The sequence below is a fragment of the Equus caballus genome, chromosome 15 (genome assembly GCF_041296265.1).
Source record: "Equus caballus isolate H_3958 breed thoroughbred chromosome 15, TB-T2T, whole genome shotgun sequence".
NCBI lineage: Eukaryota > Metazoa > Chordata > Mammalia > Perissodactyla > Equidae > Equus > Equus caballus.
In genome coordinates, this window is record NC_091698.1 from 71,473,402 (window position 1) to 71,492,159 (window position 18,758).

General features: G+C 37.3%; 1 protein-coding gene across 16 annotated transcripts in view; it reads right to left on the reverse strand.

Annotated features, from left to right (window-relative positions):
- MTA3 (metastasis associated 1 family member 3) overlaps window positions 1–18,758 on the reverse strand; it is a 186,983-nt gene that overhangs the window by 93,688 nt on the left and 74,537 nt on the right. For all 16 annotated transcript variants that reach the window (XM_070236413.1, XM_023619162.2, XM_070236412.1 and 13 more), the window contains one exon: window positions 9,476–9,602. In XM_070236413.1, the coding sequence (XP_070092514.1) occupies window positions 9,476–9,602 (127 nt within the window). The remainder of the gene's footprint in view (window positions 1–9,475; window positions 9,603–18,758) is intronic.

The following is an 18,758-nucleotide window of genomic DNA, read 5'->3' on the forward strand; positions in this document are numbered from 1 at the left end:
TATTAGGGGAAAAATTCCCAGCTATAAAGGAAGACAGGTTTCTTCAAATTAAAATGGTCTACCAAATATCCTCCCCATTGAGAACCCACTGTGAAATTTCAAGATATAATGGATAAGAGAATTCTAAGATTAACGAGAGAAAAAAAAAACAGGGAATATGCAAAGTATGGAGAATCTATGTGACATAAACTACTGTTCAGCGACAATCTTTGAGGACAATGAGATGATTCCTTCAAAGTTTCAAGGGAAATCATTTTCAACCCAAAATTTAATACCAAGCCAAACTACATATCACATGTATAGTATTAAATTATCTATGAATTTCATTTCAGAATAATATAGGAAGTATTTCAAAATATGTAAAGGAGGGACCGGCCCCGTGGCCAAGTGGTTAAGTTCGTGCGCTCCACTTCGGTGGCCCAGGGTTTCACTGGTTCAGATCCTGGGCGCAGACATGGCACCACTCGTCAGGCCACGCTGAGGCGGTATCCCACATGCCACAACTAGAAGGATCCACAACTAAAATATATAACTATTTTCTGGGGGGACTTGGGGAGAAAAAGCAGGAAAAAAAAAAAAAAGAAGATTGGCAACAGTTGTTAGCTCAGGTGCCAATCTTTAAAATATATATATATATATACGTAAAGGAGTGGTTGAGTCTGATAAAGTTGAGAACCTCTGCTGTTAAGGTATTACAGAGTAAAACATAAAACTAAAATTAGGTATGTCAATTATTTTTCAATAAAACGGGAAAAAAAACCCTAAAATTAAGAACAGAACCAAAAAACACAGAAGTCTTCCAACTAGTATATGAAGAAGGAACAGCGTAATTAGAATATCACCACTCTGTAACTATGAATTAATGGATCTCTAGGCAATAATCATCAAATGCCGGTAACATCCAGAAAAAAGATATTATACACTTCCTGATATACGGTACCACCTATGAAGAAGTTCTTGTCTTTTGCAGTTCCCTCTTTCCCACACACACACACACACACACAACTGAACCGCACCCTATGTATCTAATTACCAACTGACAGGAAACATAGGGAGAGAGGAACATGGTAAAGGGCACCACAGTGATACAATCAGCCAAATCCAACTGACTTGACACCATTTCCTGAAAAGACCACCCTGTGCCCACTACACTGCAGGGATGCCTCTAGCAAATATCAACTTGTATTATACATGTGGGTCTGTTCTGGCTTTTCTATTCTATTCTACTGGTTTATTTCTCAACCCAGTTACTAATACCACCCTACCTTAATTATTGTAACTCTACAAAGTGTCTCACTATCTAAAAATATAAGCCTCTAATATTTTTGTTCTTCAAGACTGACTTTGGCAATGATTCTGAAACTTTTTGGTCTCATGATCTCTTACATTCCTAAAGATGACTGAGGACCTCAAAGAACTTTTGCCTGTTTTCTTTGGTGAGAAGATTAGCCCTGAGCTAACATCTGCTGTCAATCCTCCCCAACCTTTATTTTTGTATTCTTTTCTTGAGGAAGATTGTCCCTGAGCTAACATTCGGGCCAATCTTCCTCTGTTTTGTACGTGGGATGCCTCCACAGCATGGCTTGATGAGTGCTGTGCAGGTCTGTGGCTGGGAATCAAACCTGCAAACCCCGGGTCACTGAAGCAGAGCACATGAACTCAACCACTAGGCCACTTGCCTGGCTCCCAAACTTTTGCCTTTGTGGGTTATATCCATCAATATTTACCATGTCAGAAATTAAAATTTTTTAAAAACGTAAACATTTAGTAATTAAAATAAAAATAAACATTACATATTAGCAAATATTTGTTAGGAATAATTACAATATTTTCCAAATTAATGGGAACAGTAGCACTGTTTTATATTTTTGCAAATCTCTTTAATGTCTGGCTTAATAAACAACTAGATCTTCACGTAACAAGTTCACTTCATTTTCAAAAGACATCCACCAAATACTCATGTCTAAATAACCATAGTTTGTCTTTCAGTGGTTATTTCAAGTAAAAATGGTATTCCACAAAAAAGGCAACTAGTTCAGTTCACAGTTCAAACAAGCCCATGAGGTTTTTCCTCAAGACGACCATCTCACTTCCATATGCAGCAACCATGATTTATGTATACTTCCCATTTTACCACATAGAACATTAAAAAGACGTGTAATCTCTTGAAACAATGTAAAGGTAATGGCTACACAACACTGTCAACGTACTGGAGTACCAGTGAATTGTACCCTGTACACAGTAAAAGGGTTAATTTGATGTTGTAGAATTTATCTCCATTTTTTAAAAAAGACAAGAAGGGTCAAGATTTATCAAAATTAATAAATTGTACTGTTTGTCAAGAATATTCGTAAGTGAAACTTGTAGTGTTTTTTTTTTATTATTGCAAATGCACAGAGGTGAAGAATACAGTGACAACTATAGCACAGTTTGGTGCCACTGACTTGATTCGTGCTAAGCTGCCAGCAGTCTACCCACCACTGCTTTTGTACATGCTTTTTGCTTTTTTTACAGGGAAAAGGCCGATCTTATGATCTTTCACTCTTATGGAAATAGTTTTGATCTCCCGAAGCCCCTGAAAAGGTACAGAGGGACACTCGGGACCACATGAACTATGTTTTGGAAACTTCTCGTTTTCGGTTTTCGGTCCTTTCCATTCCCATAAATTTTGGAATGTGCGTCTCAGTTTACATATTTATATTTATACACACACACACAACCATGCTGAGCTTTTCTTTGAAATTGTATTGAATCTTCAGACGAATCTGGGAAAACTGACAGACTGTCATGCATTTACTTATCCTGCATTTACTTAAGTCTTTAATTCCCTCAGCAATACTTTCTAGTTTCTACGCAGAGTTTTTACGCATCTTTCTCTTTTTTTCACGTCTTTCCTTAGATTTATTCCTAGGTATTTGGTGTTTTTTGATGATATTGTAAATGCTATCTTTTTAAACTTAGTTTTCTAATTGACCCCTCTTTACACCATATACATAAAAACAGACAAATACAAAAAGTGAAACAAAACTTCAAGAAAAAAACATAGGAGAATACCTTCATAATCTTCAGAAATCTTTGCCTTTTCCAAGACAGTGACACTTGGATTCATTTTTGAATGAGCACTCTTTCTGAGTAACAAAGTGTTCTTACTCTAGTTTCATTCTGCTTCTTCATATATATCAAACCTATCGGCCCGTCTGTTAACTTCTCAAGAATGGAATTTTTCCAGTTTTTATTTAAACATCCTCCCCTCTTCCTGCTGCTCCATTATTCATTTTCCAACCGTATTTCTCACATATTTAAAAACAAACCAACCAATCCAAAAAGAGCAAAGACGACAATAGCTCACTTCTGAAGAATAAGCACTACTTCACAAGAAAGGAAGCTACACACGAATAACACAGCTCCTCTACCCTTGCAGATAAATTCCGGCAATGTGCAGCCAAAACCCAACGAAGGAAAGATGCATTAATGATACACCAAAATGTCAAGGCTGCGAGGGGAAGGAATTACAGGGGTGTGTGCTTACGTATGTGTGACAGAGAGAGTGTGCATCTCTTTCTGTATTTTCCACACTTCAACAATAAATTATAATTCTTTCATTATCAGAAAATAAACAGTTTATTTTAAAATTTTAATATGCAGTAATGTCGAGGGAACAGCAAAATGGGCATTGTGTTGGGAATATAAACTGACAGAATAATTCTTGAAGGAAATTTAGCATTTTGCAACAAAAATACCTGAAAAATGTATGCCTAAATTAGAAACAGGTCTGCTATCAAATGGTAATAGTAGTTAATGTTACTACTTTACTACTGGGGAAGGGAGGATAAACAGGAGTTTTCAGTTGGTTTCCATCTATACTGGCTTCATCAGAACTAGTCATGTTGTCAGGCAAAGAAGGGGATAAAAATGAATGCAAAATGGGATATTCCCTCTCTATCTAATGTATAAAGTGTGCAAATTTTAAATCAACACTTTTACCCATTATATATCTAATGTGCTTTCATTTCAGAAAAATCGGAAATACAGAAAAGCATAAAGATGAAAGTTACTTGCATTTTGATATTAAAACAATTCTGATATCTATCAAATACCAAGTTCCGATTTACATTTGTGATGCAGATCCATGCTTATTAATGAAAATGATCTCATTTATTCACAAAGTAAAAATCACTAAAAAAAAATAAAATAAAACCAATCTGCAATAAACATATCAGTATATATATCTCTACAAACTTGCATGAGAACTTCTGATAGTTACAAATCCAAAAAACAGAATTGCTGGGTAATAGGATATGCAAACATTGTAATTTGACTGGTTTTTCTTATTATACTAACACTCCAGTGCAGAAAAGTATTTCCATACCCTTGCCAACACTTGGTATTAGGACAAGAACTAGGGGCCGGCCCAGTGGGCGAGTGGTTAAGTTTGTGGGCTCTGCTTCGGCGGCCCAGGGTTTCGCTGGTTTGGATTCTGTGTGCAGACATGGCACCGCTCATCAAGCCATGCTGAGGTGGCATCCCACATGCCACAACTAGAAGGACCCACAACTAAAAATATACAACTATGTACCAGGGGGCTTTGGGGAGAAAAAGGAAAAATACAAATCTTTAAAGAAAAGAAAAAAAGACAAGAACTATAGTATTCCATCCCCCAGATAACTCTTGTTGGCTAAAAACTTTTCCATTTCTTCCTTTCTCACGGTTGCTAAATAGTGCTCATAAATTCATTCTGTTTGGTGACAAATAATAAGTACACAAAAATGGTTTTCTAGCCTAGCTCTCCATGTGAAAGCTTGATGTTGACTCTGAGTAACTCACTCTCCCTTAGAATACTGAGCAACCTGTGATTCCACATATTCCAATCTTTAATTCTCATGAAAAGAGAAAGGCACCATCTGAAATTTCATTTAAGGTCCGTAGTAATTGAGAAGAGATTATTCTATTATCTGTTGATGAGTTTCATTTCCTAAAAGAACAAAAGCAAAATTAAATGCAAACTATGAAAGCTTAAAATTCTGACTATTGTGCACTGTGCTCCAAAGCAGGCATGAGAAAAGAAAAAAAGATACCAACCTTCAAGAATCCTACCCTCTAAGACGATGTCTGAACAGAACAATCCAGACAAATTACACATAAGCCCCGAGATTTTTATCAGCTGCTCAAGATACGTTTTCAACTGAATTAAGAAAGCTCCCTGTTTTGAAGGTGAGGAGACCATGCAGAAGCAACGTGGCACCACTTAAACCAAGAAAAGTTCACAATTTATGGTTGTAGTCAGTCTTCTATATAGCAAAATAATGATGATTATGATGATGTTTATATTCTGGAAACCTAACCCAAAAACTGCTTAAAAGAAAAAGAATGTAAGGCTTTCGCTAAAGCACCCTGCCATTAAGAGACTGATTGTATACTATGTGCACCTATGCTTTCAAGACCTACCCCACTACTGACATCAAATTTAGTTCTGGAATAGCTTCTCTGGACCTTTTTTTTTTTTAAAGGACTGAAATTTCAACCAGTTTGTTTGTTGTTGTTTTTTTTCTGCTGGGGAAAGATTTGCCCTGAGCTAACATCTGTTGCCAAGCTCCCATCCCCAACGCCCAGCACATAGTTGCTTATTCTAGTTAGAAGTTCTTCCAGTTCTTCCATGTGAGCCGCCACCGCAGCATGGCTGAAACGGAGCACGCCAAACTTGAACCACTAGGCCATCAGAGCTGGCTCTCTCTGGGCTTTTTGAAAAGTACAGTCAAGGTGAAGCAATGAGGTAGACAGAATCCTCACCAGCGATGCTCTGAACGAGGGTCATGTCTACTGGCATGGATATAATGGTTTCTCTACCACCACTCACTCCTCATAACAAGACAAACTTAGAACAAATCATTAGGTCCAAAAGCCCTTAACGTAGGACAAATTGAGACCAATAATCAACAGGTACCTAAGGAAATGCTTTTAAGACACAATGAAGCCTAACTTCAAAGGCTGTGATCCAGACCCCAAGGTTGGCAGGCAGGAAAGGACTGGCTCTTTGTAAAATATGACTAGCTGCACCAGAGGCTGGGAAAAGGCATTAATCATTACACGTACAATGCTGTAATTAGCAGCTTTTAAGAAACCAAGCTTTGTGTGTTCAAGATGTGGAAAAACTGACACTGAACCATATACAAGACATATCCACAAACTGAGACAGCCAATCAAGTAGGCAGTTCACAGTTGCTACTGCATATCTAGCACTGTAACATCATCTTTTAGTATAACAGTACAGTTTACATGCCTAACTCAGTTTTTAATTTAATTCTGCCCACTTGACTTGAGCATCTAAATAGAAAAATTGTGCGAAAAAGTAGAAAATCAAAGAGCCTACCTATTCAACAAGTTATTAAACTGCTTTCTTTCTGTCTCTGATGCTTTTCAACATTTACAGTCATACACATCATAATCCTATATATCTACAGCCAGGCAGTCTGGGTTCAATTTCTGAATCTGCCATTTAAAAACTGCGAGACTGACAAGTTACTTATTAATCTTTTTGTGATTTAGTCTCCTCATCTGTAAAATGGGGATAATAACAGGACCTACTTTATAAAGTCATTGTAAGGATTAAATAAAGTAACATGTAAAGCAACCGGAATAGCACCTATCATAAAGGTTCAATAAATGTCAGAATTTTTAAAAGCCAAGTTCAATAAACATGGGCTATACAGAAGATTGAATACAGTCTTATATATACAGGTAACAGGTCTAGTAGCTGGCATAACAATAAATTTTATGGTGCTTTATAGTGTATGCAGCTCTATATAATAATAATCTACTATTAATGACCTTGAGCACTGTGCAAGAAGCATGCTGCCTCTCCCCTTCCCCCTAAAAGTAATGTTCCAAAGGCATTCTGAATGTTCAAATCCTATCTATCTCATAAACAAGAGGTGAGTCACTAACTCCATCCAGAACGTGCCAGTCCTGTTCACTCTCTCTCTTCCAGTGTAATGAGAAGGAACAAAGAGTTCCCTCCCTGTCCCTCTGAGAACCTTACAGCATCCAGTGAATATTATAGCTCACAAACTACAAAGGACCTCAGCAACGCCTCACTCAGGTTTTCTCCTATGTTCCACACAGCACCAAGGGAATTCTGGGCACTTGATAATGTCCCTGAGAATAAAAAGCCAGTATTCACCAAATTACCCCTCTTTGCTGCCACAGAACAATGGGGCTTCAGTAATTTTCTCCTATTATAGCAGAAATAGATAGGGCATGACTTCAACACTAGCAAAATGTCAAGATCACTCCAACGTGCACTTGTTCTACACCAGCATGAGGGCTGGTTAGCAGGCTCCACGCTCTGGCCAGAGACTGCCCCTAACCCCATTCAGCTGTTTGAAATGAGAGCCACAGATGAGAAAACATGGCTCTGTGCTACTCCCTCTCAACTTGGAAAAGAAAAAAACAAAACTAAAGTCTCAAATGTCTGTTTCTCTTCATCATAATTCAAAAGAATTACCACCCAGTAAACTCCTTGAGTTTACAAGCTGGAGACCTAGTCTTATTTATCAAGCACTTAATAAGCTCCCTAATCTAAAACACACTCAGGAAATATGTTCAACAGTGATTGAACGATCATGTGTTCTATGTAATTTCTATGTTCAACACAGGGGTGTCTTGATAATTATATTTCAATATACTCTCTCAGTCCTTATGGAAGATGAAAAACCACTAGTTTTTCCATTCCAAGCAATCTGTTAAAGGAAACCAACACTACTTGTAAACAGATTCCAAGCTATCAGGAGGGTAAATTAAAAATATACTTGCGTGTTTTGGATACATTTTTAAAACCATTTGTCAGATGCTTTTCTGGCAAGATTCTTATGACTAGCCACATAACTTCTTGAGCTTAAAATGAATCTTCATATTCTAGCTTCTTACAATTAAATAATAAACGCATACGGCTCTTCAGCATTTATTAGTTACATACATCCTTAGGAAAATTACAAAATATGTTTTCATGTTCTATCTCTCTAAGCAAAAATTGACCTACTTTCCTACTTCTTGAAATACCCCTACTGGTAGGTAAAATGACCGTTCCCACATTACCTGGCCTGATTATCTTTTCCAGGAAAGGACCTAAGTCACATGGAATATACTAACTCTAGCCAATCTAAACAGTACCCCCTAAAAAACCTAAATAAAGCAATGATATGATGTTAACTATGGAGAGGGACTAAGTTATTTCTGAAAAGATTTGGAGAAAATGAAATTCCAGTATCTTTGTCATACACTTCCTACCTGAGAAGATCTGTGTTCATTTCTGAAAAGATAAGTATGCACAAAGGTCCCAGGAGAGAGATGGAGCGAGAGAGAGAGAAAGGGGGGGGTGTGTGTGTGTGCGTTACAAGGACCGAATCAGAGCTTTATGAAGTCTCCAAACCTGTCTGAGCCCAATAAAGACTGACTTGGATTCAATACCAACACTGGGGGCTAAAGAAGAGGGGCCAATTTCTTAAATAAGTTAATACATTTTATTTCCGTATATGAACAGTTTTTAAGACAATCATGACTAGTAGAGACCTAAATAAAATAAGTAAAGATTGTCAACAAAAGCTTAAGGGATTTCTTTAACCCAAGGGGACAAGAACACCGCATTCCCTCCCGCCCCTCACCCGGCACACATGCTGGTCCTGCACACACCCATGCTCACCTGTTTCCTCTACCTGAAACATGCCTCACAGTCTCTCAAAGGGTGAGTAAACGCCAACTCCTTCTCAAGTTTTCCTGACCCTAAGGATCACTAACTGCCTGTCTTTTGAGTTCAAACATTTTGTTATACCTTCAAGATGCACCTACTAAAGACTGTGCTAAGAAACAGCTCAATTGTATTTATGCTTAAATTCTACCACTACCAGCAGATCATAAAAGACCACCACCATCCCTCCACAAACTGCAAAACTACAAACCAGGGACTAGATTTTTTCACTTTTGCATTCCATCCCTAGCACAGACAGATGCTAACCAGTGAATAATAAAGAATATAATATTTTCATCCCAGAGGTTCTCAAAAGAAAATAAAAAGCCATATACTCCACAAGGTCAACAGTCACTGCCTGGGAACCAGATCTTGGTTCTAGTTCTTGGATTCTAATGACTCTGACATGTTCTAGGAATCTGGAGAAGATCGGCATTTTCTCAAAATGGTGTCTGCTGGACATTGTCCTGCTTAATAGAGACTTAAATAAATTGGGAAAGTCTGGATAAAAACAAAGTTAAAATGGCAAGTTTACTGTAGAACATCTGCAGGGTTTTAATATGCTAATACACACTATGTTTCCAAGATAAGATTCCATTATGAAGCCTTTAGTAAACTAATTTGAGCAAGATCGTGAGGAGAGTTTGAAAAATGCTTCAAAGAAAGTTGATTTGGGTTTTTTTTAATTGTCCAATATTACTGGGTACTTCAGATCAACTTCCAAAAAGTTCTTACCTGATATGTGTTGCAGGCAGAGATTCATACTGGCGTGATAAAAAGAGTTCCCTGTGTTTCAACTGATGTTTCTGTTTATCAGTCAAGTCAGCCTCAACTGTTGTTTCAGATTCTTCCTCAATTTCTTCTACAAATAAAATTCAAAGAATTCATTATTACAAAGCACACTATCCATCTGGATATTAAGATAGGTCAATCAACCTTTCATTCAATGTTTTCTTCAAAGCAATTGATTTTAAATTTACGTATTTAACTTGTCATTTGAATTACAATCATAAAATTAAGTTACCAGGGCCTCAAAGGAAGAAGTACTCCAATTTAAAAATGGCAGATGGAACACATGCATATATTGCCTCTACCCCCATAAAAATCACACCAAAACGGCAATTAAAATGTATTAACATCTCAGTGACAATGAAAACGGAAGCAACAATGGAAGAAAGATTTTCAACCAAAAAAGTTTAAGAGGATGGAAAGCAGATCAAAAGGAAAAAAAAAAAGCAAACACTTAGCTGACAGAAGGAAGTGACAATCTCTGTGCATAGAGACAGATGCATGGAGAAGGCAGCAGGCACAAAGCTTGTTCTGACCTAGCCCTTGAGACAGCAAGGACTGTGAGAAAGAGGAGTGGGACGAGAGCTAAAAAACAGGAGGAAAGGGTTGAAAGTCTATCTACCACACAGCAAGTGAATCCCAGAATACTCTATTTAAAAAGAGAATAATCAGAAAACAAGAAATAGGATAACACATTTCAAATTTGCTAACACAAATAAAAAACTAATAGAAGGATAAGAAGGTAATGCTAAGGAAGCCTCCCAGAAATCAGAACACTAAGACAATGAGATACATAATGGAAAACCAAAAGATAAAACACTTAAGGAACAATTCATGAAGTCCAACATCCCAGTAAAGAAGGTTCTGGAAAGAAACAATAGAGCAGATTTCTTTACCTCTTTTGGAGGGGAAAAGGGGTGAGGAAAGACGTGGCAAAGAAATGACTCGAGAAAATTTCCCCTTACTGAGCAAGATGAGAGTCCAGATGGAACACCCAGCATACTTAATTTTTTTAAGTGCTCATATGAGAAGGCCACAAAACTTTACAGAAAGGAAACACAGGTCACGTGCAAAGAAACTAGAATCAGAGTGGAATCACCAATGACTAGCAACACTGTATGCTAAGATGGTAGAGCAATGCTATCCAAGAGAAAAAGTTCAACCTAGAATCACATAGTACATTATTTATCAAGTCTGTAAACAGAGCAAAGACAACCTTTCATTCACTCACCAAAATTCATTAGGCACCCAAACAGGCACTGTTCAAGGTGCTGGAGACAAGCAGTGAACAAAAAAGTTACTAAAAACAAACAATTCAAAGTGTTCGCCTTTGGGAAGCAGGGTTAGAAGGAAGGGATGGAAGACAGGAGACGGAGTTCGACATGAGATTGTTTTTAACACTGTTTTTAATCTTTTTAAAGGAAAAAAATGACCAAATGTCATGTACAGATGTAATTCCAATTAATTTCAGATACAAAATTTTTAAAACTATAATACCTCTAGAGGCTCAGAGATCCCCTGCAGCCTTATCTGGACCATTTTTTGCGGCTCCAGGATAGCGGCAGCAGTGAGAACTCAGAGGTGAGACCACTACAAGGTGGGGAAGGGGTGGCTGGCTCTTTCACACAGCAGGTAGAGCCCAAGGTCAGGCCTCGGAGGCCTTAATTTTTGGACACTGATTGGCAACACACAGACAGCAACACATTTTTGTTCCTCATAATTCTCATAAATTTCTTATTTATGGACCCAGACCACAAAAGAGATTTTATCAAATAAATCCTTTCATTGTAGCAGTTCTTTTGAATTGCATGATGCTAATGAATGGGCTTTTCTACAAACTTGTAAAAACTATGAATTGAAAATGAACCTGTAAAAAGTAATTTAGAAACTGATGTAGAAAAAGACTCACCTAGCTCAAAAACAGTATAACATGATTTAAAATTCTTTGGCTGTTCTTTATAATGAACTATTCAAACAGAAATACAGCACTAAAAGAGCCATTTACTTGCAAGTCTAACAACATTTCATCAGTGGAGATCAATCAAGTTATTGCTGCTTTGGCACTATTAGCACCAGGAAATATCACAAACAAAATTATACTCTTTACCTAATTAGGATTTGATAAAACGTTGTTCTATAAAACACAGCTAACTGAATTTTAATGCGTACCCTATAGAGCTAAAACAGCAACAAGCTCAACAAATAATGGTAAAAGCAGCAAATCTTATTTTCTCATGCAACCCCTTGGTATCGTGTGAAAAGGACTAAAATCTCTGAAGTCCAACCTAACCAAAGGCAGAAATTACAGCAACAGCATCTGAAACCCATTTTTTAAAATTTACTAGTTAAATTTTATTTATATATTTTCATAAATTTACATTGGCTTCTGAATAGGAATGACTCCCATGGCAGTAACATCGTAAAAACATTAAACCACCACAATGGCAAAAAGTGGGATTTAGACAAGGAAAATTTTAAAAGACCAAATATAACTATCATCAAAACATAGTTACATTTCACCAAGTGCGATGGAACATCAAATTTGCTACCTAAGAGTTATTAAAGTAGAAGTCCCATACTGTATACAGTGATAGAAGAGACTGACACCAAATTATTTACTGCATTTTCTCTACCGTTGGGCAAGTTTCAGTGCACGTTAATTTACTAGCATAAGGCGGGGGGGGGGGGAGGCATGGAGGGAAGAAACAGTACAGAAGGGAACTATACAAAGGGAGTGTATGAAGTTTTAAGGAGCAACATAAATACCACTATACTTAATACTGGTATCTCCTCTTTTAGCAGTGTAAGCCATACAATGCGTAACCCAGCAAGGCTCCTACGAATTTCAAAGTTTGAGACTGCAAGATGAGAAAGAAGCCATGGACAAAAAGCTCAGCAAGGCTAATTACATACGCAGGCTGAGAGGGCATGGGATAGAACAACGTCCAAGAAGCAAGGGTCAGAGAAGAAACCAAACTAGCAAGAGTAGTCGGGAACACCAGAGCATCCAGCTACGGGATATGGGAGGTCAGTCTCAACAGCAGGTTACAACTGGGGACTCAGGCAAAGCTTTAGAGATTGGGCATGTGACACGACAGGGCCAGAGTAGGCAACTGATGATTTAGGTACCTGAGCAATGAGGGACAGAACCCAGGGAAGGAGGAGCCATTACTGATTCTAGGTACTTGATCTGAAACTGGGTATTTTTCAGAAAAGATCAGAATTATAATTCCTACATGTTATTGGAAGGGATTGAGGGGGAGCAAGCAGAAGTAGAGATCTCCACAGGTTATTCTCAAGCATCCTTGGGTCTCTATTTTAATGAAGTATTGGCCCACAGTGATAAGATGTTAGTGGGTACAGACCGTACAGAAAACCAGGCAGTTAAAAATCTGTCTACAGATGCATTTAACAAGTAGCCAAACGTTTGAAGGCATATTATTGGATTGAAAATAGCTGAGTATCGATGCAACTCAAGCCTGCATGGTAAGAAAAAAGAAATCCTCAAAAAGGAATAAGCAAGTTGAATAAAATTAGAAGGATTTTTGTGACAATTGAGACTTCAGGGAACTATCTGAGTGAAGAAAAGGAAACAGTTTGGCAGTCTAGAGGCAAACGATCAACCAACAAAAATCAATTATATTTCCATTGCTAGCAATAAACAATCCAAAACTGAAATTAAGAAAATAATTTCATTTACAATAGCATCAAAAGGAAAAAAATACTTAGGAATATAACAAAAGACAAAACTTGTATACTAAAAACTACAAAACATCATTGAAAGAAATCAAAGACCTAAATAAACGTTCACAGACTGGAAGGCTTAATATTGTTAAGACAGCAATACTCTCCAAATTGATCTACAGATTCAATACAACTCCTATCAAAATTCCAACTTTTTTGCAAAAATTAACAAACTAATATTAAAATTCACGTTGACATGTGACTCAGAAAAGCCAACATAATTTTAAAAAAGAACAAATTTAAGAGGATTCATACTTCCAGATTTCAAAGCTTACTTCAAAACCACAACCACCAAGACTGTGTGGTACTGGCACAAGGACAAGACATAGAGATCAATGGAACAGAACTGAGAGTCCAGAAATAAGCCCATAAATTCACTGACTTTGGAAAAGGGCGCCAAGACAATTCAATGGGTAAATGAACAGTCTTTTCTACAAATGGTGCTGAGAACAACTGGATATCCACAAGCAAAGAATGAAGCTTGACCCTCACACCATATACAAAAATTAATTTAAAAAGGATCAAAGATCTAAATGTAAGAGTTAAAACCATAAAACACTGGTATAAATCCTCATGACCTTAGAATAGGCGATGGTCTCTTTGCTATGGTACCCTAAATAAAGCACAAGCAACCAAAGAAAAAACAGATAAATTGAATATTAAAAATTTTATGCTTAAAAGGATATACAATCAAGAAAGCAGAGAGACAACCCACAGAAGAAAATATTTGCAAATTGTGTAGTATCTGATAAGAGTCTAGTATCCAAAATATATAAAGAACTCTTATAATTCAACAATAAAAGACAACCCAATGAAATAATGAGCAAAGGATGTGAACAGACATTTCTCCAAGATATATGAATGGCCAATAAGTACATAAAAAGATGTTCAACATTCTTAGTCACTAGGGAAATGCAAATCAAAACTACAATGAGATATTTCACACCAACTAAAATAACTATAATCAAAAAGATAATAACAAGCGTTGGCAAAAATGGGGAGAAATTATAATCTTTGTACATTATTGGTAGGAATGTAAACTGGTGCAGCTGCATTGTAAAAGTTTGGCAGTTCCTCAAATTGCTAAACAGAGTTACCATACAACCAACCAATTCCATTCCTAGGTATATACCCAAGAGAACGGAAAACATATGTCAATACAGAAACTTGTACATGAATGTTCACAGCAGTATTATTCAGAACCAGTATGTGGAAAGAATCCAAATGTCCATCTACTGATAACGGATAAACAAATGTAGTACATCCACATAATGGGATATTATTCAGCCATAAAAAGTAACGACATGATTTCATGTTACAACAGGGATGAACCTTGAGACATTATACTAAATGAAACATTACGAAAGTGAAAGACACAAAAAGTCACCTATTATATGATTCTATTTACATGAAAAGTCCAGAACAGACAAACGCACAGAGACAGGAAGTAGACGAATGGTTGCCAGAGGAAGGGTGGAAGGGGAAATGGGGGAGTGAGGGCTAATGGGTATGAGGTTTCTTTTTGGAGTGATGAAAATGTCCTGGACTTAAATAAGGTTGTGGTTGTACAAATTTGTGAATGTTCTAAAAACCACTGAACTATACACCTTTTTAAAGAGGTGAGGCCAGCCCCAGTGGCCTAGTGGTTAACTTCAGTGCACTCTGCTTTGGCGGCCCAGGTTGTTTCCAGGGTGCAGACCTACACCATTCATCTGTCAGTGGCCACACTGTGGCAGCAGCTCACATACAAAAAAGAGGAAGACTGGTAACAGATGTTAGCTCAGAGTGACTCTTCCTCAGCAAAAAAGAGGAAGATTGGCAACAGATGTTAGCTCAGGGTGAATCTTTCTCAGAAAAATAAATAAATAAATAAATAAGTGAATTATATGGTATGCGAAATGTATCAAAAAGAAAAAAGCTAAACCTGAAAAAAAAATAAGGGCGGGGATGAAACATCAGAAGGTCAAAAGAAGAACAAGTAAATTTCTCTTCTGTAGCTAAAAATGAATGAGCAAGTTCACATGCCAACATGAACAGATCTTGAAAACTTGAAATGCGTAAAAAGCAATCTGTAGAAGGGGACGTATATACAATAACATTCACTTTTTAAAATGTAAAAACAATGTTCCATATAAATACACACATATGCAGCAAAATTATAAAAACATGAAGGAAAAAACACACCAAAGTTAAGACACCAACTCACCTATGGAGAAACTGGGAAGGAAATGGGGTTGGAGATGGATACACAAGAGCACTATAAGAACCTGAAGCAAACATGTCAAAATAATAAGGGAAGACAGAGCTGGCTGGCAGGTTCATAATAAACACTAGATTCTTCTCTTTTCTGCTTCCTAAAAATACTTCGAAAATAAGAAATGAATAGGATTCAATAGAATGAAAACACTTCTTTTGCCTGTAACTAAACTCTAATACATGTTAAACTGTTTTTTTCCCCTTAAGGAAGATAACCACGAAAATCGATAATCATTTCTTTACATATATCTTCCTTCTCTCCTTTCTATCGTCTTGCCAAAATATAAATTTCAACTGTCATTCTGTATAACATTAATGAATTTCTGAAATACATACAAATAAAAATACATTTTTATAAATATAAAAATAAGTCTCGCTTTTGAAGATTAAAAAAGGAGGGAAACAAAATAGAAAAATGGTCCATTTTGGAAGACCAAAAATAGGAAAGAACTGAGAGTCAAATGCTTCTATAAAGAAATGCATGAGAGAGCCATCCCTGATGGCCTAGTGGTTCAAGTTCAGCATGCTCCACTTTGGCAGCCTGGGTTCTGTTACCAGGCACAGAACCACAGCACCTGTCTGTCAGTAGCCATGTTGTAGCAGCAGCTCACATAGAAGAACTATAAGGACTCACAAGTAGAATATACAACTAGGTACCGAGGCTTTGGGGAGGAGAAAAAAAAAAGAGGAAGATTGGCAATATACATTAGCTCAGGGCAAATCTTTCCCAGCAAAAAAAAAAAGGAAATGCATGAGATAAATAGGGAGAATATTGGAGTAGATGAAAAGTTAACAACGCAAAGTTCAAAGGGCCTCTGAGATTCTGGTACATGATCTATGAGGCTTCTGCCAGTCTCCAGGTGGAAGAGTCCCCTCCTATTTGCTACAAAGCAGCACCCACAGGAGCTTAGGGCCCTTGTCACAGTATGCCTTCACGACAGTCATCTGATTCAGAGTCCCCCGAGAACAAAGAAAGGTCATTTATCTTTGTATTCCTGCTGTTTTACTCATGGAGTAAAAGAGATGGAACCTCAAGAAATGTTCACAGTAGACCAAGTAAGAATTATCAGTAACACTCAAGGCTGCCTCTGCAAGGACAGACTCACAAAGTTATGACATAAAACACTGTGTGGAGTAACCACCAAAAAACTACTGTTCAAGGCGCTCTGCTTGCCGCATTTCATCGCAGTGCTTTCCACAATGCTCTGGAGAGTTAACACAGAGTGCGGGATGGGAGATTAGGTTTCAGAGTCGCACTTGAATTCAAAGTCTAGTTTTGCACGTTCCTAGTTATGTGACCTCGGGCAAATTATTTACTCTTGTAATCCTCAGTTTCTTCATCTGTAAAATGTGTACATAATTCCCGCCTCATAAAGTTATTGTGAGGATTAAGATAAAGCACATAAATTGCTTAACACAGTGCCTAACACAGTGCTAGGTTAAAAAAAACTGCTATCACTATTTTTTAAATGAATTTTAATATGATTTTCTTTGACATTTGGAAAAGGATTCCTATCTCCTAAAACGATGGTTTCTAATTAAGGAAAGCAAATCATATTAAAATTAAAACAAATTAAAAATTTGTTTTCACTTTTTATAAACAAACAGATATCCAGACCCCACCCCTAGAGATCCTGATTTAGAAACTGTGGGGTATAGTCATGCCAGCTGAGCCTCACTTAAGAATCATTATTATAAAACACTAACTTTAAAATATTTTTCTGGCAGAACATCTTTACCAGCAGTTCTCAAGCTTTTTAGTCCCAGGACCTATTTATGCTCTTAAATCCTATCAAGGACCTCAAAGAGCTTTTGTTTACCTGGGTTATATCTACCAATACTATATTAGAAATTAAAACAGAAATTTTCAAAACACAAGAAATAAGCACAAAATCCATTATCATGAGTGATGATGTCATCACATGTCATGGAGCCTCTGGAAAAACTGTATTATATACTTATGAGAAAATTGGAGAAACAATTAAAGGACAGCTTAGTATTATTATAAAAACTGTTTTGACCAAAGGTCCCCTAAAAGGTGTTCAGGAAAAGTGACCTATACAAAAGAAATATTAACTGAAAGTCTAACCTGAAAAGAAAACCAAAAACTGGCTGAAGCAAAGGGTGTTTTACTTTACTGGGTTCAAGAAACCTGTCACAGAAATTCTATCTTCACATTGTGAGATACAATGACTCATAAGTTGCTCTATAGCAAGTTAGGATCCCATCAGAAATTTAAGCTATTTCTGCTTTACATTTATTTATTCCAAGAACACTGCATCTGGCAAAGCCTGCCCAATCTTATAATATATTCAAAGTCCATCTGGAATTTTATACAGCCTCAACACGCCACCATGCATTTTTCCATTTGCTATCAATTTTAAAATTTAAACAAAATAAAAGAATTAGAACTAGCCAAATTTTCCAGCACCTCCAGACCACCATCCTCTCCAATTCATTACAGACACAGCAGCCAGCATCTCCCTACAACACAAACTCACGTTTCTCCCTTGCTTTGATTAAAAAATCCTCAGTAGCATTCAACCACCATTCAGATCAAACTGCTAATAGTCTGCCCTGCCATATGTTTCACCTATTTCCCCCACAACCACACCCTACTCCCAGCAAAATAAAAGAAAAGAAAATTTATTGATGTGCCTAACGAAGTATTACAGGGATATCTGTGAGGAAGACATCAAAGTCCTGCCCTCATAAAGATTACGGCTGATCGGTTGATCGAGGATTACAGATAAGAATATACACTTTCAAGGGTGGTAAGTATTATAGAATTATGTAGCGTACTCCAGAAGAATGACAGAGGAAACTAACACAGCCTGAGGGGCCAGGAGAGCCTTCTCTGAAGAAACACAGTGCAAGCTGAGACCTGAAGGAAAAGGAGGTGGGGTGGGTAGGTCCCTGTCTTTAACTAGAGAGCACAGCACTGGGGAAGGTTGGCCCAGGTCCTTATCTGTACTTAGCCCCGGCGTGACCATGTGAATTTCCAGCTTTTACCTTCACATCCCAATGACTAAATCAGCTGAGCGCCTCACTTGGGGTGACTAGAAGTGTCCTGGTTTTGAAACATAAAGCCCTGAGTTTAGACAATCCCTCAGTTCTAGGCAAACCAGGATGGTTGGTCACCCTAGCCCTCAAATTACTCAACCTAGGTATTATGCTTTGGCCTACTGAAAGAAATCTTATGATCCCAAAATGGCTAAAATTTAAAAGA